General features: G+C 45.0%; 1 protein-coding gene across 1 annotated transcript; it reads right to left on the bottom strand.

The window, feature by feature from the left end:
* Nucleotides 1-710: 710 nt before the first annotated feature.
* LOC126387511 (collagen alpha-4(IV) chain-like) lies at nucleotides 711-22,428 on the bottom strand. The gene is made up of 40 exons (XM_050040013.1): nucleotides 22,392-22,428; nucleotides 22,041-22,109; nucleotides 20,950-21,446; nucleotides 20,715-20,750; nucleotides 20,006-20,047; nucleotides 19,696-19,776; nucleotides 19,468-19,512; nucleotides 19,277-19,339; nucleotides 18,998-19,042; nucleotides 18,792-18,845; nucleotides 18,603-18,663; nucleotides 18,414-18,518; nucleotides 18,174-18,329; nucleotides 17,966-18,055; nucleotides 17,530-17,690; nucleotides 16,996-17,068; nucleotides 16,721-16,827; nucleotides 16,326-16,509; nucleotides 16,140-16,208; nucleotides 15,421-15,528; nucleotides 15,272-15,340; nucleotides 14,701-14,850; nucleotides 14,417-14,578; nucleotides 13,901-14,068; nucleotides 13,677-13,820; nucleotides 13,425-13,532; nucleotides 10,708-10,886; nucleotides 10,458-10,521; nucleotides 10,217-10,291; nucleotides 9,851-9,958; nucleotides 8,109-8,216; nucleotides 7,533-7,604; nucleotides 7,273-7,401; nucleotides 7,082-7,189; nucleotides 6,841-6,996; nucleotides 6,242-6,490; nucleotides 5,862-5,978; nucleotides 5,564-5,752; nucleotides 3,231-3,514; nucleotides 711-3,025 (listed from the first exon to the last, which is right to left on the bottom strand). The coding sequence occupies exons 3-40, from the start codon at nucleotides 20,986-20,988 to the stop codon at nucleotides 2,768-2,770; spliced, it is 4,416 nt and encodes a 1,471-aa protein (XP_049895970.1). The 5' UTR covers nucleotides 20,989-21,446; nucleotides 22,041-22,109; nucleotides 22,392-22,428; the 3' UTR covers nucleotides 711-2,767.
* Nucleotides 22,429-23,501: the final 1,073 nt, after the last annotated feature.

Here is a 23,501-nt window from a genome sequence, read left to right as displayed (position 1 = left end):
CAACTTTATAATTAATATGTTTGGACAAAATTATCAATAAAAATGTTTCTTTCTGTCACAGTTTGAATTGAAAACAGCACGTCTTCAACACGTGGCATATACAGTACATGTTCGTTCTAAATACCGAAAAGTTAAGAGCAAATATGAATGAAGAATAAAGAATGGAAAACACGAATCACACCAGCTAAATAATCTGCGTTCAGGACAACAAAGAGCTCTTTTACGAGTCATTCACAACTCAAATTATCAATAAATTGATCATAAATCAATAAGTGACCTCAGACCTCACAGTCCCTTCCACTGATTCACCCTTAAACAGGCCATTCTGACATTTTTAACACCTCATTCTGTTTTGTTTTGTCCGTGGATCTTTAACTCACTCTTATGTGTAGATATTTAATATGTCTGACCTTAGCGCCTCCTAATGGTGAAAGGAGACACAACATCAGGATGACTCCACAACAGTGTGACAGTTATCATCGCATGGAGTAGTTTGATCTAATGCAATCAAACTTCAGCAGACACACAACAAGCAACATAGTGAAAAAGGGGATAATCATTAATGGGGTTCCACAGGGTTCAATTATTGGTCCTTTATATTTTTAATTTACAAGCTAATTTAATCTCCTGACACCCCAGCTTTTGTTTGGTATGCATTTCCAAATTCTCCTAGCTACTAGGGACTGGTAAAACCTGCTGAGAATAAAAAATGAAGCATTATCTTTTAACAGCAAGTGGGTTTTTTAAAAACAGTGTCCTCATACATGGATAATGAGTTTATTTTAAATGCTCACAAGTGTGTAACAAATATAAAACTGATTACTTAGGTGTCTGAACATTGTTGTGTTAAAACAAAATTACAATCAATGCAACATTTGTTCAATGTTTTGTAACTCTGTGGGTTAGGGGTCACTGTTCAGGTCTACCACTGACTGAAACTGTTCATTTCAACACCTGAACACAACTGTGCAAAAACAAAATGGCAAATAATGTACTATATCTAAAAGCCTTGTGATTTGTTCCTCTTGTAATGTTGTATGAAATTTCCTTGCTCCATACGAATGTGTTTTTGTCTGTAGGAACAGTCTGTAACACCCAACTGGCCTGAGAGAAATGCTGCGATAATAAAGTCCAATGTCGTAATCAACACCGTCTTAGCTTGTTACTGTTGCTAAGTTGATCAAATTTGATGCCACATCAAACTACAAACTTCATAAAACATAAATAAACAAGTTTAAACCATGAAATTTGATCAGGTTTTGGACCTTGTCCACTTTTGTGTCAGGATCAGCTAGTGCAGACTGACTTGGCAGAGATGGCTGCCATCTTGTTTTTTACATGGATTAGTGTACTGTGCTTTTACTACCACGAGATGGCACAAAGAAGTGTCCACGAATGAGGGCAACAGGTCTAAGTTAAGCAGGACAAAGTGTGAGGTGCAGCAATCAAAAATGTGATGTCCTCATATGAGGACGCAGGGTCACAGGAGGATTTAAGATGCCAATTTATTACCCCAAAAATCTTTAGACCTCTCGTCTGTTAATACTCTCACCCTAAAACAGGAGTCTGACACCTTCACTATCAAAAGAGACATTTTTGGCCAAAATAATAATATTAACAATAAAAATAAATATAAATCTGAAGCTGCAAAACATATTTTAGCCTAATCCTGACGCTAACATCGCCTGTTAAGTCTAAACTAACCTATCAATATTACAAATAGGTCGACATGAGCATTCATTAATATGTTTTACCACAAGGTGGCGACTCTGCAGGTAGCTATTTAAAATTATTTGGTGCTTTAACTTTGCAGCGGTGGCGATGAAAGCAAACTAATCTGTGTCCACACACTATTAAATTCTCTATTTTCCTCTGACACTTACTTTTGGGATTTGGAACCTCTACCGAGCCAAGCTAGAGAGACTTAAGGGAATAAAGGTGCCAGGTCGTAGACGTATGACGCACATTTTAGTTGACAGAAAGTAAAACTTTTTTTTATTCGGTGAATAGGCCACACATTTTCATATTGGAGATTGTGAGAATTTTCGGCCTACAACACTGATGAATGAACAGTAAAATGTTAAAATGTTAAGCCACTGGAGAGGTAAAAAATCAGCACCAACTGGACTCATGCAGGTAAAAATAAAGCTGCTTTACCATGACAGTCATCAAACTTTTCCAAAATACAGCTGTTAATGTTAAAATATAGTAGAGTTCACTTCACTAAGTAAGTAGTTTTGTTAACTGACTGAACAGCGAGCTGTAAACTGAAGCTTTGTTTGACAAATTCACATCAGAAATACATTTTTAAACAGCTAATCTGCTTTTCAAAATTGTGTTTTTAACACGTTTATCTGGAATTTAAATTTGAATGAATCTGAATAAATCCAAATCCCCTCCTGACTCTGTTTTGTCCGGTGGAAATTTTGTTTACAATAAAATCTAAGAAGGTTTTACCTGCTGATCCAAACATGAACACGAGCCCAGTGATCCCACAGCTGGTGAGGTTTTATATCTGATCTTTGACTTCTGGGTGGAGATCAAACATCCTGACTACAAACTGACATCAGACAACCCCAGTTCATCTGTCTGCTGTGACGTTTGTGCTGCACTTAGTCACTCCTGATGATCTGAACAGGACTGACTGATTGATTGGCAGCGTTATCTTTAACATGACGGTCTCTCCTCACAGAGACAAACAGACGAGTCTCGTCTTGTCCGTCCTCTCAGGCTCTGCAGGAGGAGGAGAAGGAGGAGGTGCTCCCCCTCAACCCCTCATGCAGACGTTGCACCTCCCGATGCTCTCCCTCTGCTGCCAGCCCTCGGTCAGCGTGGTGGAGGAGCTATTGGAGTTGGAGGTGGTCTTCTCCACTCTGGTCAGCCAGAAACTGTAGATGTTGGCGAAGTAGTGGCAGGTTCCTCGAGGCCCCTGACACTCCACGAAGGGCTGGGCCCTGAAGTCTGTCAGACAGCTACCTGATGATGTCAGGGACTGGCCGCCGCCCTCGTCACCTGCACCTGTATGCTGCAACACGCACAGGAAATGAAATTGTGGTGGAGAAAAGGCCCAGAATGAGCACCATTAGCAGTAGTAGTTCTGTAGTAGTTGTACTTGTAGAACTGCAGTAACAGTATTATTGATAGCATTAGCAGTAGCATTAGCAGTAGTAGTGCTGTAGCAGAAGTAGGAGTTTTGGCATTAGCAGCAGTACTTCCACTGCAGTACCCACCATGAGGAAGGAGTATCCGGTCCACAGGCTCCTCCAGCTGGGGGGGCATTCTGGCTGATTGGAGGTCTGGCTGTGCAGAGCGACAGGTGCGGAGGGGGCTTCACACACCACACAGCGGCTGATGTGATCTTCAATGGAGGCTCCGCCCACTGGTATACTAGGGACGGCTGCCGTCGTCGACAGCCAGTAGGATTTGTCGTTACGACTGGCGTAAGAGCAGGTTCCCATGTTACAGGAGGAGAATGGCATGGTGGAAAAGACCCGCATACAGGACCCAGCCTGACCTGGAAATATTAAAATATAGATTACATTTAAATCATTTAACAAATCAAAGGTCTTTGGTTGGTTTGAAGCTGTTCTCACAAAGGGACATTATAGTGTGTAGATGTGTGTAAGCCGTTCTATGGGGGAACACTGTGAGGAACTCTTGAACCCAACTGACGTCACCCATAGAGGAAGATGAACAGGAAGACTTGGGCTAAGACCAGGTGTGGATGACATTCACCCTGAGATGCTGAAAGCTCTGGACATTGTTCTGTTTCCTTGGATAACTATTCAGTGCCTTGTAGAGTTCGGGACCTGTGGACTGGCAGATCAGGGTGGTGGTGCACCGCCTCCTTGAGAAAGTTTCTGTCAGGCTGCTGACAGGAGACCCTGCGTGATTGTTGTGATCTGGATTCTGTCCTGGTCCTGGAGTAGTGGACTCTTGGAGGGATCCTGCAGAGGTCACAGGACTTTGTCCAGTCTAGGCTTGTGCCGGTTTGAAAATTTTCCAACGGGTTTGATTTAAAGCCAAATATCTAACCGAACCGATATATCAAATTATATACCTAATTTTACCACTGGGGGTCGCATTTGAGCTATTTTTCCCAATAAAATCTCATTATAGGTGTAATGCGCTTCCAATCCACTAGGTGGCGATAATGCTGTATTAACCGCCAATACACACAAGGTTACACAAGAAGAAGAAGCAGAAGGACACTGCTCTCACAGCAGCAGCAGACAGCTGAGCGGAGCTGCGGAGTCCGCGGAGCCTCTGAGACAAACTAAACGAAACACTTGTAGGCTCCTCCACTTCATTTAAAAACATACATAAACCTTATTAAGTTGTCATAATGCATGTTACAATGCAAGATAAGTTGAATATAGTCCCTTGACACGCCACAGGATGAGGGTCACCACCTAAAAATCTGAGGCAATGGTACTCACTGGATTGTTCCCATCAGATTGAGAGTGAGTCCTTGAGTAGAGTTAGTTAGTCTGACATTGCGTCCACTGTAACTGGTATCTGCGGGGAAGGGGCCTATCCCAGCTGACAGTGGGCAAGACGTGGGGTACGTCCTAGACAGGTCACCAGACTATCACAGGGCTGACACATAGAGACAGACAACCATCCGCGCTCACATTCATACCTACGGTCAATCTAGAGTCACCAATTGACCATCATGTCTTTGGACTGAGGGAGGAAGCTGGAGCACCTGGAGGAAACCCTAGCTGACACAGGGAGAACATACAAACTGTTCGAACCCTCCACCTTGGGTTCAAACTAGGAACTTATCTTTTCTGTCACGGTCACCAATGTTGGTATTCATCCTCATTCCAGTGGTGGTTCCAGCACACCACTTAAACACAGCTTGACATCGGCAATCCTTGTCGTTTTTTATTTCAAATGTAAACCGCTGTTTGATGTCACAAAGCCAGTAAAAAAAACAAAAAAAAACAAAACGTCAAACAGAACTCCGTGGAGTAGGTGGATATCAAGGTCTGGACCTGGACAAGTATCTTTGGGTCTAGTTCTCCAGTGAGGGTCAGATGGAGTCTGTGTCAGACTGTGGTGGTTCAGAGACGGCTGACCCTGAAGGTGAAGCCCTGGATTCTCTGCTCAGGTCCTCAGCTGGGGTTCTGGTCTATGGGTAGAGACTGAAATGTCTGAAATGTTGTTTTTTTTTATATGTGAGAAGTCCTACTAAAAATAGACGATAGACTCCTTTCCCATTGCTCATAGCAGACAAGTATGCCTTTCTGATTTGTTTTTTTTACTGGTGTGTCGGGGTTGGTGTCTTGGATGCACCAGAAAACGGGGTTAGTGAACAGTAGAAAGGAGCATGGAGGGCAGTGAAAATTCTTTCAAACTTGGTGCTGACTGATAGTGATTGCATCGTGTCATAAAAGGAAATCAGCATGTCATGTTTCCATCGCTGCCTATTGAAGCTGGAGCCTATGAATAACCGTGACTACTGAGGAGTCATTTTTCTCTGGAATGAATGCCAATTGTAACCTTTCCCATCAAAGGAAATGAAAGGGGTTATTGTATGCGTGTGCTTATGTGTTACCCAGGTCCTGAGTGTGAGCCTTCTCCTGACCCTCCAGGTACAGCAGACTGTATCCGATCCACAGGACCCTCATGTTTAGTGGACAGGAGGGTACTGTCTTTGATTGGCTGTGCATCACCAACAGGAAGCCCGAGTTCAAGTTTTTGGTTGGTCCAGGAGGACCGGGGTCACCGCTCGGACCCTGATCACCTGAGACACAAGGACCAAAGAGAGTTACAGCAACAGAACAAATCTACACAGGTGATACACAACAACTCTAACAACCCCAGACAACTAGAGAGACAGGTGGAGGTCTCACCTTTGGCTCCCACTATTCCATTCTCCCCTGGCAGGCCTGGCACTCCTCGGTCTCCATCTAGACCTGCGGGCCCTTCAAGGCCTATCGGTCCCTCAGGCCCGATGTCCCCCTTCCTACCTGAAACACATAATCAACCACCTTAATTATCAGCTGCGCTGATACTACACCGGATGGTAGTAGTTTCACATCAGAAGGTTTAATTTTGAGAGTTTAGATCTGCTGTCCCTCATTAACCTAATTACCCTGAACTGGCTCTGGAGTTTATTGTATTTGGATGACTGTGGCGAAATGTGTTCTTCTAAGCAGAAGTTAAAGACCAGAAAACTTTCTGAATGGGTCATGATGATTCATCATAACTCCGTCCACCAACCGTTTCTCACCTTTTGGTCCCACCCGGCCGATTTCTCCCTTGACGCCGACATCTCCAGGCTGACCAGGCAAGCCGGGAGGTCCTGGAGGGCCCTGTGTTGCGGGAGGATAATCGGGGCAGGGGGAGACACGTCCCTTCTCCCCCTTTGGACCCATAGGTCCTGCATATCCCTTTGGTCCTGGAGGCCCACTTGCACCAGTACAACCTTGAGGACCCCGACTGCCAGGTAGTCCCATCAGACCTGGAGACCCCCGCAAGCCTAATCACACACACAGATGTAACTAAGTGACAGTCCATGATGAGGTGTCCTAGCACACAAAAATACAATGGTGGGGGCTGAAGTGGAACACAGAGATTTGAAGAGACAAAGATCAGCTGGGTCAAGTCCTGCTCCATGTTTTAGAGTGTGTCCCTACTAAGTTAAACCCAGGGTCCATTTAATTTCATACCTCAGGTAACTGCAAATATAGCCTAAAGCTTCAGAGGTTTTGGTGCTCAGGTACACCCACCATTCAGTTCTGTTGGGTTGTAAAGTGAATCTTCTCTGAGTGAAGTTCTGTCAGCAGCTCTTCATTTAAAGATATCTCAGTTACATGAAGAGAGTCTGACCTTTAACTCCTGGATTTCCAGGGATGCCTGGCAGTCCTCTGGGCCCCGGAGATCCTTTTGGGCCAATGGGCCCCTGGCACCCAATAGCCCCATTGTCCCCATCATCTCCAGGCACGGGAGGGTTCGGACCTGGATCCCCCATCTCACCAGCACACCCTGAAACACCAAACAAAGGTCAGAGGTCATGCATTGTGATTTATCTGACTTACAAGTTTATTAAATCTGAACGTTTAAGTCTGACCTGGCTCTCCATCTGGCCCAGTACAACCAGGATCTCCACGAGGCCCTGGGATTGGACTCTTACAGTCTGGTCCCGTTTTACCTGGAGGTCCAAAAACCCCTGGAGGTCCTACAACACAAAGTTCTGATCTTAGATGGATCACTGCTGGTCTGACACATCCTGACCCTGATGGGAGTCACACTACTACACACCTTTGGGTCCTGGTGGGCCTGTGGGTCCTGGTGGTCCGGGCTGGGATGAACCCATGGGTCCCGGAGGACCTGGAGGACCTTTATCCCCTGGAAGACCATTAGAACCTGGAGGACCCGGCACACCCAGACCTAAACAGAATAACGGGTGTTATTATTGTGATGCTGATGTTTCATCATCATCATTTACTTGAGGTTTGTATGTTAGCAACTGACTTTAGCTTGTTTAGTGTTTGTTTATTGTCTATGTGAGAGTCTCATACCTCTGGTCCCCATGTCCCCCTTCACTCCTTTCAGTCCGTCCAGTCCATGAAGTCCAAGTGGTCCAGGAGGACCTGATGTGGAAAAAAAAAAAATCATAAAAAAGCAAACAGTCAGCTTATTTCGGCCACCTCAGACACATGTGCACTGCAATCTGTCAGGTAAATATAATAAACCACAGTAATTTATTGGATTTATAATTTATAGTAAATTCAACTGTATCGAGTATCACCTCATCACAGAACGACTTATCTGGAGCTTTTATTTTGACAGGCAGCTTCAGATAGCAGGAAGAGGAGTGACGAAAAATTATTTACATGTGGCTGAGATCTGATCACAATGTCAACCAGTTTCAGATGTGGTGTGGGTTATAATGTGTTCTGAGTCTTTTCCTGATCCAGATCAGATATCCAGATACACATCACATGTTTAAATCAACCTGGAGATGAGGTCTGGATTTAAAAAAAAATAGACTTCCACCTCCTCTGAAGGAAAGAGACTGGAGTTAAACCTCTTCCCTTTACGAGACAATCTCTTTGACTTCTAAGACGACAGCAGCTCTGGGTTTGAGTTCTGACCTTGGAGGCCCGGGGAGCCCTGCGGTCCTGGTGGACCATCAGCGCCGGCTTTACCAGGAAGACCTGGAAGACCCGAACGACCTCTGGGACCTGAGGGACCGACCACACCTAGAATAAAGTAGATGAACAGACAGGGTTAAGCAAGTTTATGCTCTCCGTAGTGTTCCTAGTGTAAGGCTTGTGCGCTAAAAAATTACGGCAAGAATTACAGGACAAGATGCTGGTATCAAAGTGTTGTGGTTTCTATTTGTAGTCTGAATAGTACTGACCAACCACATTTGAACATAAGGTAAACAGTCCATGCAAACAGGTTGAACATGTGGGCTGAAATGCAATCTCGGAACCCTTCGGCTATCATCTGGTGAGTTAGCTACAAATTAGCTTTTTAATTTTTTTATCTGCATTCAAACACAGTTGAACAGATGAACTCAAATGTAAGGGCCACAGAGGAGGAAGTCTTGACTCAGACATCTGCTGGCTACACCAGCTAAACCTGAAATATTGGCCCTCGCCACCACAGGCTTTACTGTCATCAGACAGTAGCCAGTTCAAAAAATTGCACCTCTACAGACATCTCTACGACTGTTCATTGAGAGACCACACAGACAGTCAAATGGCCTTAAATTCTTGGAACGAATTAGCCACAACAATGGGGAATTATGATGAAAGGAGTGGAACCTGGTGTGAAGGAGTCTGATAGCAGCTGCTAATCCTCTACAATCTACTCCAACTTCAGCACGTTACCAGATTGCGGACTCTGCTAACCAGTCAGTCTCATTCAAGCCACTTTGTTAACCCTTGACCATTGACTTGCTTGCTAATACCCATTTCCCTGTGCCCACAGCATTGTCCTGATTTGACTCCGGCCTCCTGCTCCACTCCTATACCACCTGATTAACACCTGGGATCACATCAGCTCTCCCCTGTACTGGAACACTTGCTCACTTGGAAACCACCTGGATCTCATCTGCTCCACTCACCTCTGCTCCCCGAAACCACTCTGCCAGCTCCCCCAGCCCAGCTTCCCTGCTTCACTTCCCTACCTCAGACTTTTGCCACCCAGGACTCCTCCACTCATTTTATAAATAAATTACCTACTTGATCCTGCTCCCAGTCTGTGTCTGCATTTGGGTTCATTAGACTAGTTTTGTCACAAAATGTGGTATGTAGATGTACTACTACTATTGCCAGGCAACCTACTTTACCCGTAACGTTCTTCTGGTAACACTCCACTTTGTGCTTATCCAGAATATTTTGTCTGTACACCCCCTTGTGTTATGGAGCATATAACAACAAACACAATGTTGAACATAAATGCCGCTGTTTAAAGAAACAGAGGTGGAAATACGTTCCAACCACTTATAATGACTGAGTCTCCCACTATGTTTGGGGGCGTGGCTAGGACACACAAATGAAGGCCAGATAAAAAAAGCATTGAGGGGGGTGACATTACCTGTAGCCAGCAAAATTACATTCAGCATAATTTACATTTGTTTTTAACAGACACAATGTTTTCATTGTTCAGTTGTTTCTTCTTTGCCGTACTCTTGATCCACGTTAATCTGCCATCAACAGCACTTTCTGGTGTTTTCTCACATTAACAGCTTACCTACAAAGGGAACCATTCCGACTGACCAGCTATCGGCCTTCACTGGTTTTAAATAGCAGCAGGCCACATGACTCAGCTCATGTTAATAAATAAGGGTGTAAAGACTTCATAAGGTCCAGGTGAGCTTCTGTACCTGGTTCGCCGAGGTCTCCCTGCTGGCCTGGATCTCCTTTGCATCCTCTCTGTCCCAGAGCCCCGTTGACACCAGGTCCTCCAGGATCTCCTTGAGGTCCAGGAGGTCCTGGGAGAGAAAAACAGCTGATTGATCCAGAAACTCACCTGATGGTTTCATCAGTTCCATCACAAAACACTCAATTAAGATCAACAACAGATTATCTCGTTTGAGCACTGACGGACTTCATTTATTCAGTTTGGAGTCAACTTTAACCAATATTAAACCAACAGAGTCATGTGTTTGGATTTTACTTGCTGTTTATTCACATCCAAGCTGCGGATCATCTTTATGCTCTGTTTCACAACTGCAAAACCAGATACTCACCTGAGGGCCCTAAGTCTCCAGGAGGCCCCTTGTCTCCAGGTGGACCAGAACAACCAACAGAGTCTCCTTTATCACCTTAAAATACAAGCAGAAGCATTACACACCAACCAGCACAGATAAAGATCAGAATCAGAGGGAAGGAATCAAAGATACAATTGTTGATTTTGCTTTGTATTTCATGTGTGAAAGGTTAAAACATCATGGTGGTGGGTAGAGTTCGGGGTTCGGGGTTAGTTGCTACCTTTGAGTCCAGTAAATCCTTGCCGCCCAGGCTCTCCATCTTTGCCCGGACATCCCAGGTCACCCTGCAACCAGAAACAAATAACAAATCAAAAGACAGTTCTGATTCTTTGATTCTAATATATAATTCTTAACTTCTGGACTTCCTTAATGGCTCAAATACACATTCAGCATTTACACTCCCAAAGCCCAAAGTCTGTTAGGGATTCTGTTAGTGGTGTTTAATAACGGTTTGTACAAAGTCCTCTTACTGGATCTCCAGTCTCTCCGGGGAAGCCGATGAATCCTGGCTGTCCTGTACGTCCAGGCACTCCAGGAGGTCCTGGTTTGCCGTAGGGCCCTGGGGGTCCTGGGAGTCCTACGATGCCTGGGGGTCCGTTGACGCCTGAATAGCCTGGCTTACCGGTAGCTCCTCGCACGCCTTTATTTCCTGTAGCAACAGAGTGTTTGAGGTTGACAGCTCTATTCTCCTCAGTAAGCTTCAGCAATGGGCAGATATAACAGGGACTGCCATTGACTCATTTGCCTCCTTTTTGTCAGACAGAAGTTTTTCTGTGATCATTGATCACTACGTCTCCTTGTCTACTTAGTTGGTGTGTGGTGTACCCCAGGGTTCAATCCTTGGTCTGATTCTTTTCTGTCCTTTTAAGTGCATGTAGGGGTTCAAGCCTGAAGGGCTGAAACACTAATGTTTTTGCTTTGACTTCTTTTTTGTCTTCAGAAGTGTTTTCACAAATTCCTGCGATATGGTACATCGTAGTCACATAGTCAAATGAAAGCTGTGTGCAAATGCTGCTTAACAAATATGATGCCAACTGGCTAGATGGGAGGTGCTATAACTAATGTGAGAAAATTCTTATTTTGAAAGGCCATGCCACTCACACTGTAATTCCGACTTACTTGAATTTGTGTTTTACAAAAAACATGCACGAACCATTACAGTCCTATGGTTAAAATGTCCGCCATTTTGAATTTTTTGGAAAACTCATTTTTGACATCTTATCCTAAACCACATATCCAATTTGTACCAGACTTTCTGTGGATCATCGCTGGACCAACTTTATCAAAAGTTATCAAAAGCTTGTGGATACCTGACTGTGTTTTGAAGATATTGACCGATGAACTTTAGCACGGGCATGGCTCAACACATAAACAGACCTAACTCCATAACTGTTAAGCCAATCATCACAAAACTTGCAGAAAATGTCTAAAGCTGTAGCAGGAACATACTCTGAAAGTTTTATTCATGTTCACCACTAGGGTGGCACAAATGCAAAAAATGGATGTGGCACTGCACAAATCAGACTATAAATCAGAAATTGTTTGTTTGACCATCCCAAAACTTGCAGGATATTTTAAATCATAATGTTGGCACTGCAGCGCTATTTTGATTTCTATGAAAAACACATTGTTGACATCTCCTCCAAAACCATAGGTTCAAATCATTCCATAGTTTCTGTGGATCATTATTGGGCCAAGCTCATCAAATGTTATGTAAAGCTAGTTGATATCTCAATGGGTTTTGACTTTAAAAGGTGCCGTGGCTCAGCACATAAGTAGACCTAACTCCAAAACCGTTAAGCCAATCATCAGATACTTGTAAGATATGTCCACATACATACCTTAAACATCCTAAAAGTTTATTCAAATCGATCACTGGGGGTGCAACAAATGTGAAAATGGGCATGGCAGAACATGAATCTGACTATAAATCATACATTTTTCTCTCTGATCGCTCTCTCTAAAGTTTTAACCACTGGTTTTACCCTTTTTTTATCTCTCCTATCTATTTATTTCTATTCTATTTTATTTATTTATCATTCTGTTCTATGGATTTTAATCATCTTTTTTGTTAGTTTGTCCTGTTTTGGTTGGTTTGCTTTTTAAATATTTTATTGTCTTGTGTCTGTGTCATTCCAATTTTGCCATGTGAAGCACTTTGGGCTGCATGTTTGGATGACATGTGCTATATAAATAAAGTTGAGTTGAGTTAAAACTTGCAGGATTTGTTAAATAAAGTTGAAATACATGTAATTTTAAAATCGCTCAATAGGGGGCACTACCAGTTCCAAACAACTGCAGTGGCCTTTCACAAAATTTGGCCATTAATCAATGACAATTTGTACAAACATCACCAAAGTTGGTGGATATTTTTAACTAGGCCATTGAAGCATGTCCCAAAAATGTTTCTGTAACTGACCAATAGGAAGTGACAGCGTTACCAAAGACGAGCGAGGCCAAGCACAGATATGGACATTAATAAGTGAGCATCTGTCTGATCGTCAAAAAACCTGTTGGTTATTCTTAATGCAGGTGTCATAAACTGTCGAAGGTCTTGATCCTACCCAGCTTTTAAGTTTAAAAGGTCCATGCTGGCTTGAACCCTAGAATCGCCGCTTGTGGCTATAGTCTTGTCACTGTTATGCAGACAATACACTGCTGTACGACTAACACCTGTCAAGGACTGGATGTCACATAACTTCCTCATCATAGGCCCTGAGAGCTTTTCTGATAAAATACAGCCATGTATTGGTCCTCTGGCAGCTCCTACAGACATGTATGAATGTTGTATCATGACAGCAGCAGAAATAAGACAATAACAGTATTCAGTTTTGTGCCGATTAGTGTTAATAATTGTTTTGCATTTTGATTTAAATACTTTTATCATCTTATTTCTGCTGCTGTCATCATACAACATAAATGCATGTTGATTTTGTCAATTTCCTGCAGAGACTGGGACTCAGTGGGAATTCAGAGCTGTTTTCAAACTTACTACAGCTGTTTCAAAGTTGTCTGTGATAATGAGTCCAAACCTTTAAGATCAGCGTTCAGGTGCTTAGTGTAAAGGTGTGTCCAACTTTCATAAAGTGCCCGAATGCAGCACTGAACCTCTGATCTAGGTTATGACCCAGCCACTTCCTGTGTGACATCACACCCTGACACTGGTCTCCTCTGTTACAGTTCTGACCTCGTGGTCCAGGAAATCCGTTGATGCCCGAGGGTCCTTCTCCTCCTCTTCCTCCTTTGATGGAGATAAACTTAGTCTCTCCTGGAAGCCCCGGGGCCCCTTTACAGCCTGCAGGGGGACACACATGGGATCCATCATGTTTCACATGCGACAGATTTCACATTGAATAAAAGTTTGACTCATTCATCACATTTACACTGGTAGTTTTTCACGAAACTGTTGTACTTGAAGTAAGTATTACTTAGTGCGTACCTTTCTCTCCTTTCCGGCCCTCACATCCTGGGCTTCCATCTCGTCCATTCACCCCTCTCTCCCCTGTCCTCCCTGGGGCTCCAAGGGCCCCAGGCAGTCCAGGGGCCCCTGGCCCTCCTTCCTGGCCCCGGGGCCCCATCAGACCTGAAACAGACGGTTGGTATTTCTGTGAATCTGTCGTCAGAAAACATGTAAACACAGGTGTTCTGGTGGGAGGTGCTCACCTTTTGGACCATTGGGCCCCGGTAGTCCAATGTCTCCAATGGGGCCAGAGGGGCCCTGGAGCCCTGGGTACCCCGGGAAACCTGGAGTGCCTGGTTTCCCTTGAGGGCCTTGAGGGCCAAAACCTGGAGGACCATTCTCCCCAATCGCACCTTTCTCCCCTGGAAAACCTGAACAGAAATATGACGTCTTAAGTAAAGTACAGTTAAGTAAAGTACACTGAAGTATTGTATAGTACAGTACAGTGCAGTAAACTACAGTGAAGTAAGGTAAGGTAATGTACAGTGGAGTAAAGTCAATTGTAGTATAGTTAAGTGGAGTAAAGTACAATGGAGTAAGGTGAGGTAAAGTACAGTAAAGTACAGTTAAGTAAGGTAAGGATAAAGGACAGTGTAGTATAGTACAGTGAGGTAAGGTAAGGTAAAGTTAGGTAAGGTAAGGAGGAGGAAAGTACAGTAAAGTCAAATTAAGATCATTGAAGTACAGTAAAGTGAGCATCTTCAGGAGTCAGAGTTTACCTGGGGGTCCTATGGGCCCCTGAGGGCCCAAAAGGCCTCTGGGACCAGGTTTTCCTGCATCACAGAAATCACGTGTGGGCCCCTGGGGGCCACGTTCACCTGGGGCCCCATCATGTCCTCTCTGGCCCTTTGGGCCAGGGCCCCCAGCCAGACCCAGGAGTCCTGGACAAACACAGGAAATAATTCTGAATGAATGAAACTGAATCTGATGATTCTGTTTTTGCTGCTGCAGCGGTTATTCCATTCTATTCTACTGGACCTGATATTCAGGTCCAGTACTTCACCTGGTAGTCCATCATTGCCGGGGGGGCCAGGTACTCCTTTAGGCCCCTGAGAGCCTGGTCGCCCTGGGAAGCCAATGGGTCCTGAGGGCCCGACAAAAGAGTTTCCTGCTGGGCCCCTGAGTCCAGGAGAGCCTGGGAGCCCTGGAGAGCCTGGTATACGGACAGTTAAACATATTGTGAACACAGCTGATAATACTGTAATGACATTAATCCAAAACATCTGAATCAGTGAAGATCAGTGATACCCCGCTTAAATCAGATCTCTGATCCCCTTCACACCACTAACAAACCACTCCAGACCAGGTCCTCTAAAGGTTCTCCGTGATGCTGTTTTGATCGAATTGTGATTGTCATGTTTGAATCTGCCCAAACAAATTGCACCAACAGGAAAACCAACCAGAGTCTGATTCAACCGGACTAAACAACATGCTGAAAAGACACTTAAATGTGTTTTCATGTTTGAAGAGGTTCAGAGAAACAGGTGAAAATGTTGGTTTCATCTGGACCTTTGACTGAGGTCAAACTACTGAAATGACAGTGTAAGTCACATCACAGAGACAGGTGACTGTACCTGGCTCTCCGCCATAACTGTCGCCTTCACGTCCTTCTTCTCCGGTATCTCCAGTAATACCTGGAGGTCCTGCAGGAGGAAGAGAGGATCCTTGTAGAAATAATGTAAAGGAAAGGTGTTACAGGTGTGGTGCAGGTGTGATCCAGTACCTTGTCGTCCAGGTAGTCCAGGAAGTCCAGGTTGTCCTTTGTCTCCTTTAGCTCCATCAGGTCCAGTGATGCCACGAAAACCTGGAGGACCCGGGAGTCCTGGGTAACCTGGAGAAAAAGACAGGTGGGTGGGAGGTCAGACAGACAGGTGAACAGGGAGTCCAGCCTATTCTTATTTGTAAGTCGCCAAATACCGCCGCTTTGACAGTGATTTTGGCATCAAACGTCGGCGCCAAAAGCCACCAGTGTGTAACATGGCTGAATGGAATCTTTTACGGTGATTACGGTGATTCATGAAAGATTCCACCAGTGGTGTCAATTAATAATGCAGCTGGACGGCACCAGTCGTGGCAGTAGGATACGCCGCTGGATGCTGTCAGTGTGAAACATTGCCATTAACCTTATATAAGAAGTCCCTATAGAGCGGGTGGGAGGGGAGGTGAATTGGTCCAACAAACCCCAAACTTTCACCCAGGAGCCCAGTGTTCGCTTTCTGTATGAATGTAGAGCCAAACCACGATGTTTTTTTTCTAAACCGAACCAAATGCTTTTGCTACATGGTGTAAATTGACACGCCGTCCTGGAACATCAACAGCAAATGCAGCTGAATGGCACTGACAAAGCGTTCTCATCCCAACTCGTCTAATATCGCTATTAGACGAGTTGGGATGAGAACGTGTTGGGGAGTCAGACAGACAGTCTTTATAGATGGTGTTTACCTGGATTTCCAGGGTCCCCTTTCTCTCCGGGAGCGCCAGGGTTTCTGGGTACACAGGGCAGAGTATCACCTGCAGAGAGGGGAGGAGTCAGGGAACAAATTGAGTTTAGGAAAAGTAATGAACCGTGTTGCTGGAGTTTGTGTTTACACAGTCCTAATTTAAAATCAACTTCAGATTGATCTCTACCTCTAACCCCCTTCGGCCCTGGGGGGCCAGGGAGTCCTGAAGGTCCTGGGTCACCAGGGGCCCCACGCTGTCCTACTGCTCCGACTACACCTCGCCCGGGGGGGCCTGAAGGTCCTGGTAATCCCTTTGGCCCTGAGAGTCCTGGGAAGCCTCTGTCTCCAGTAGAACTGGCGAAACTATCACCCTGAGAGGAAAACGGAAACATGATTTAATCTGATGAGAGACAGAACAGCAGGACCAGAGACAGTAACAGTGTGAAAATGCTGTCAGCGCTCGCTGAAGGCTGCAGAGTTTCACCGTAGAACAAACAACATTATGGGAATTTATCTGACTCCATTAGAGTTTTTCCTGAGGGTGGTGCTGGAGTGTGGGTTCAACAGGAGTGTCTCACTGACCGGTGGGCCGAGGTTTCCAGGGGGCCCCACGGGCCCATCCAGTCCTCGTCTCCCTGAGAATCCTTGTCCGCCTGCAGGGCCCTGCTGGCCCCTGTTTCCTTTCTCACCTGGCGACAAAAAAACAATCAGAACCATTGATACACTCACATGATGTCATGGCTGGAGTCACACAGTCGTTCATTTTTACAGAACTGAGACAGAGTTTAACACAGCTGTTACATCTGCTGGTGTGTAGAGTTTGAGAGAGATGAGACTCTGAGGTGATTTATAAGTACCTTTAAAATCCACCACAGTGAAATCTCCCTTCTGACCTTTGAACCCTGTGACACCTGGAAATCCACCCAGACCCTGCAAACAAATCAATCAATCAATCAATCAATCAATCAATCAATCAATCAATCAATCAATCCATCAATCAATCAATCAGTGAAACAAACCAAACATCAAACAATGAGCTCCAGGATCTGTTAGTGCTTCTCAAACTCAAGGACGCTTCCTTGGTAGAATGGGTCCTTCCAAGTCGGGTCCTGCAGAAACTACGCAAGACTCCTTCCTAATATTCGGCAACACACATTGGATCAGACTAGCAAGAGGCCCCACCTTAAATTCCGGCAAATCATGCACAAGGAATTGTAGGCACTTCATGCCCGCTGAGAGAAATCTAAGGGTCCTTGACATTGGAACAGTCCTTTGGCGGTATTTTTGATGACGTAGCCTCCTTGAAATTTTAGGTATCCCTACTTGATTTTGAGAAGCACCATGTGTTTTATGTGACCCCTGACCTCTGACCCTGTTGTCTGCTGACTCACCTGTTGTCCACGCACACCTGTGTCTCCAGGTAAACCTTTCTCTCCTCTCTGCCCCGGAGCCCCTGGGGCTCCTGGAAACCCTGGAGACCCCAGGTCACCCACATTGCCGGGGGGACCCCTCAATACAAATGGGGGGCCACAAGCACAGTCACCAGGACTACCTGAAACACACAAGAAGATTTAAAAAGAGTTATAAAATGTGAGGTCAATAACGTTTGGAGTTCCTCTGGGAAACATTCTGGAGCCTCTGGTCTTTCTATTAAAACAAATGTAAGGGACAATGTTTGATCTTCAGTGAGTCTAATCTATCATGTGGAGGTTAAGATCCATTTGATGACAAAACGTTTTACTACCTAGAACTTGGTACCAGAACCAATGAACAATCAATCAATCAATCAATCAATCAATCACTTAATCAATATGTCCCAACACTGACCTTTAAACCCTTGGAAGCCCTGGGACCCCGGTGGCCCCTGATCACCTGGATCGCCAGACTCTCCTGGAGCCCCGGGAAGACAGTAAGTACCTGAGGAGATAAACAGGAAGTTAGCAGGACGACAACAAGAAATAACCTGTATTCATGATCAGAATCAGGCTGAAAGACAGGCGTGAGAACAACAGGTAGAAACAGTGTTCTCATTTACCTGGAACCCCTGGTTCTCCCTTTAGTCCTTTGACTCCTGGGCGTCCTGGTTTTCCAGGTTCTCCAGGTGTTGGACCGTTTAAATACACTGGACCTGGATCTCCTCTGTCCCCTCTGGATCCTCGAACTCCCCTCTCACCCACAATACCTGCCCGTCCTGAAGAGGAACAACAGAGAACTTTATTTATTATTATACCACCTTAAATATGAATCAAACTGTTGATGGGCTGCAGTTACTGACCAGGTATGGATCTGCCGGGGGCTCCTGGGGGGCCTTGCATTCCCATCAGCCCTTTGTCCCCTGGAGAGCCCCTCAGTCCAGTAGCTCCGGGGTCTCCAACGTCACCTGAAAGACAGGTGGCAGTTAGCTGACCTCAAACCAGAGTGATGACATCAGTCAGCTGATCGATCAGTGTCTATTGATCCGTACCTGTGTGTGTGACTTCTGCTTCATGAGGGAGGCCTTTAGGACCCGGATTTCCCATCATGCCCTGGGAACAGGAACAGGCTTATTACAGACTGCATATTAACAGACAGGAGCTCATCAGGTGAGTCACCACCCGACTGTAATTGGTCAGAAGGGTGCTGATGGTGTTACATCACAGACTAACAAACTGACCTTAGGACCTTCTCTTCCAATCAGACCTGGGAGACCCGGAATTCCTCGGATTCCCTGAAAACACACACACACCATTAACACGGGGGAAATCCTGGTTTCTGATTGGCTGACAATTGTATCATTTAAAATGTTAAAGCTGAGTAATTAGTGAGCAGTTTAATTATCACTACGTCAGCTTTTATACCTGTACAGTGTTGATGACTCACCTTGAATCCTTTCTCTCCGAGCACGCCAGGGTAACCAGAAGTTCCCTGAAACACACACACACACACACACACACACGTTACATTATCATTATTCTGAACATAACGAGTTCATGTGAATTTCCATCACACGTTCATCCTGCCACCTGACTCTCAACACTTCAGCAAGTTCTCATGAGAGCATTTTAGTGGGGGCTGATCAGTTAGCTAAGATAGAAAAAATCTACAGTTTGATCCACTGATCGATACTGATCAATAACATGAAGAGAGAGGGTGACTCACCCTGGGTCCAGGGAATCCCACAATCCCCTTCTCTCCTTTTATCCCCTTTAGAGTGTCCAAACCCTGAAACCAAAAACATCATCACATCACGTTCTCGATAATCACTACGTGATGAAAATTACAGTGTTCAGAGGAACCCTGTGTTCCTTGAGCCAGATGTTCCAGAGGTTTGATCAGATGTCTTCACTTACCGGCAGTCCCTGACTTCCACAGACTCCTTTAGGCCCTCGAGGACCCTGAAGAATCAACAGAACCCAACATTAGAACCAACAGAGCCAGAACTACACAACAGCCACAATAGAACAAGGACACACAAACATCACATAGAACAGGTTCAGAGTTTTAGGTCATTTACAGTAGAACAGCATTAGACAGAATAGAGCTTGTAATCTGACTGGCTGTGTGACACCATGACCCACCTGTTCTCCTTTAATGTACAGGTCTTCTGGAGGGTCGACGTACTCAAACGGTCCCGGAGGCCCCTGGAGGCCCTGATCCCCCTGTGGACCACAAACAGTACTGCAATACTACTACTGCACATGACTTTGACAATGTTCACATTAAAATAACAGTAAAAGATAAATCCTCTCAGTTCTGCTCTCTGAAGCTTTAAAGTCGCCTGACTGTTTTTCTGGTGACGCCCCCTCAGTGATGCCACTGCAGATGTTTTCCAGGTGTTTTCCTGCATAAAATTTTTTGTTTGTTTGTTTTTCTTTTATAAATTTGTACCTCGTCTCCTTTCTGTCCGGGCAGAGATCGACCTTTTTCTCCCTGAAACACAAACACATGAACAACCTGTCACCACAACAACCTCAACAGGTACAAACACTCTGATCGATAATCAGTAATCAGATTTTTAGAAATATCCAAGTGAAGTACAAGTATGTCAAAAAGTACACTGCAAGAGTTCAGTCAGGACCACTTTATTTCCATTTGCAGTATTATATTTGGTGGTATGGTTCTGTTCTGGGGCCTCTCAGGCCTACACAGAAAGCCTAAGGTGGAGAGAGCACACCTCCCTGCCCTTCCATGCGCCTACATGGAAAGCCTAAGGCAGGGAGAGCAGAAGCAAAGACCCCCGGGATCAATGACAAACAGAAATGACATTGATAAGTCAGACACGGCATGAAAAGGAGGAGCTGGGGTGGAGGCAGGTTGCAAAGCAGCTTGCAGAGGAAGCAGCAACAGTAGGCAGGCCAGAGCAGTTTAAATAGGGCGCCCTGAATGAGATTTACCAAATGGTTGCATAGAAAGGCATCATGTGATCTATCAGCTGACTCCCTTCCATCAACCAGCTGATCCATCAGCTGACTGGCTGTTTGAGATCAGCTGATGTAGCTGGGATGTGAGCCGAGCTCAACATTGTGTCCTGCCTGAACTAACACTATGCTCAGTTAAATGTACTTTATGACATACATCCACCACTGACAATACTTACAGGTAGACCTCTGGAGCCAGGTAGACCAGGGAGACCCTGGAGACACAGACAGACATATTGTGGGTACGTGTATGAACAGAATTTATTTGTTTGTACTTTGGCTGAATGTAAGAGGATTTACTGTTTCACAATAACTGTGAGGAACTTGAAAACAGGATTGAGGCTCTACGAGTCTTAACACGGTCATTATTATCATTAGTAATAATCTGAATCAGGTGTGTTTGTTGTGACTCACGTTAGTCCCATCCAATCCTGCAGTACCCACATTTCCCATCGGACCAGGCAGACCCCGTTCACCCTGCAGACCGAGACACTGTTCAGTAACATTACACACCACTGACACAAGTACAAATACTCATTGTGCAAAAAAAGCTTATTCCAGAAGGTGGCCGGATCAAGTCCCCTTCCGAACCAAATATGGACTGTGGACTGGTGGCTGGAGAGGTGCCAGTTTGCCTCCTAGGCACTGCTGAAGTGCCCCTGAGCAAGGCACCAAACAGGTTAAAATATATATATATTTAGCACATTTTGTCACAAATGCACCGTCAAAGACTAAAACTACTCAAAAAGCAGATGTTGTGTTGCTTAATATAAATCAAATGCATCAGATTTAAAAAAAAAAAACTGTTCATGTGTTTTGAAAGTAAAATATGCAAAAGTGTCACAAATGTAATGAAGTCAAAGGTTTGTTCTCACCGGCCGACCAGGAAGTCCACTTTGGCCAACGTCTCCCTGTAACACACAAATACTAACATTAGTTTATCTTCACGGTGCAGTGATGCAGTGGTTGGTATTGTTGCCTCGTAGCAAGGCGGTTTCTGGTTCAAACCCAGGGTGGGGGAGCCCTTCTGTGTGGAGTTTGCATGTTCTCCCTGTGTCAGCGTGGGTTTCCTCCAGGTGCTCCAGCTTCCTCCCACAGTCCAAAGACATGCAGGTTAATTGGTGACTCTAAATTGTCCGTAGGTGTGAATGTGAGTGTGAATAGTTGTCTGTCTCTATGTGTCAGCCCTGTGATATTCTGGTGACCTGTCCAGGGTGAACTCTGCCTCTCACCCAGTGTCAGCTGGGATAGGCTCCACCCCCTGCAACTGCTAACAGGATGAGCAGTTATGGAAAATGAATGGATGAAGAGTTTCTCTTTATGTGGCAGCATAACTATACAGCACAAGTACTATACAACAAATGTGCTCGGTGACAGAGAGGAAAACATGAACAGAAACAAACACTCAGACTATCGAAACATCCCATAATCTGTGGTCTCTAGTGGAGCATAGAGCTGCAACTATTGGTCGATACTGACAGTACGAGCATACTTATATTGCTTACAGGTATTCCAGGGTACTGTATGTAGTAGACTGCTGGATCTCCTGGAAACCCCTTCGGTCCTGCAAAACCCTGCAGAATAAAACACTGTTACCATGGTGATGACATAAAACTACACAGCATGTATTGCAGTACATTGTAGTGCTCAAACATCTTCCGTACTGTTACATGAGATAAAGTCTTCTACGTTCAAGGAGGTTTTGATTTCTAAAATCTAAAATCAGAAACCTCCTTGGAGTCTGGTGATTAAAAAAAGAAAGAATTATTACGAATTTAATAATGTCTAAAACCAAAAGCTAAAGCCTGACTGAGTCAAACATTCAATGTATGTTATGATCGATCAGTGACTCTGACCTGTTCTCCATCAGGTCCTGGTCTTCCTGGAAATCCAGGTCCTCCTTTCTCTCCTCTGGTTCCGTTACATCCATCCAGACCTGGAAAACCAGGTCCGCCAGCCGGACCCGGATGACCCTAAACACACAAAAACATGCTCACAGTCTGACCTTTGATCTTACTACATTTGGGCCAATCAGAGCAGCTGAGAAGTTGAGAGGGCGGGGCTTCTTACCGGAACTCCTTCTATACCCGGAAAACCTGGAACGCCGACACTTCCCTGAAACAACAGACAGAGTTAAACTGTAGCTGTGGTTTTGAGTCACAACAGACCGACTGTTAGAACTTTAGAACTTTAATCAGGAAAACAGATGCCATCAGTGCACATCAGAGTGTCGGCCATCTTGTCTTCAGGTCAGAATGATGTAGTTACAGAACAAACAGAGCCACCATGTTTCCAACAGAACCATGTTTATTCACCGAGTCTCCTTTCAGTCCTACAGCTCCTGTCGGCCCCTCGTCTCCTCTCTGGCCCTTCTGTCCTGGAGGCCCCTGAGGGCCTGGAAAGCCCGGAGGCCCCTGAGGGCCCTGCCGCCCCAGAAGACCTGGAGGCCCCTGCAGGAAACAAACAAAACTGTTAGAGTCTGATCTATCTAATCTCGGGCTGTCCTGAATACCAGTTTTTGTGCATGGATGCTTCAGTGAGCTTCCAACTGTACACTTTGAAACTATTCCATGTGCTTGACATGTCCGACATCATGTTTGTGTATCTGTATCACTAAGTTTAAATGTCCTTGTCTGTGAATGAATAATAATTAATCCACCTTGTGAAGGGCTCATTGCTAACGTTCTGACAGACAATCCTTGGGTGCGTGCACAGCGGCAGCTCTTCATTTGATATCTTAAAAGTCAATATTGCAGTCGATCATGTTCATTTAATAGTAGGAAGCCAAGAAATCACAATCAAGATTAATATTCAAATAACTGCACACTACCTGGTACTGTAAACAGAGCCTGATAAAACCTGATCCTGTAGACCCTGATGGAACCTGACAGAGCCTGGTAAAACCTGATCCTGTAGACCCTGATGGAACCTGACAGAGCCTGATAAAACCTGATCCTGTAGACCCT

Source organism: Epinephelus moara, unplaced genomic scaffold (assembly GCF_006386435.1).
Source record: "Epinephelus moara isolate mb unplaced genomic scaffold, YSFRI_EMoa_1.0 scaffold597, whole genome shotgun sequence".
Lineage (NCBI taxonomy): Eukaryota > Metazoa > Chordata > Actinopteri > Perciformes > Serranidae > Epinephelus > Epinephelus moara.
Note: the sequence above shows the minus strand (reverse complement) of the source record. Positions and strands in the feature narration are given on the sequence as shown.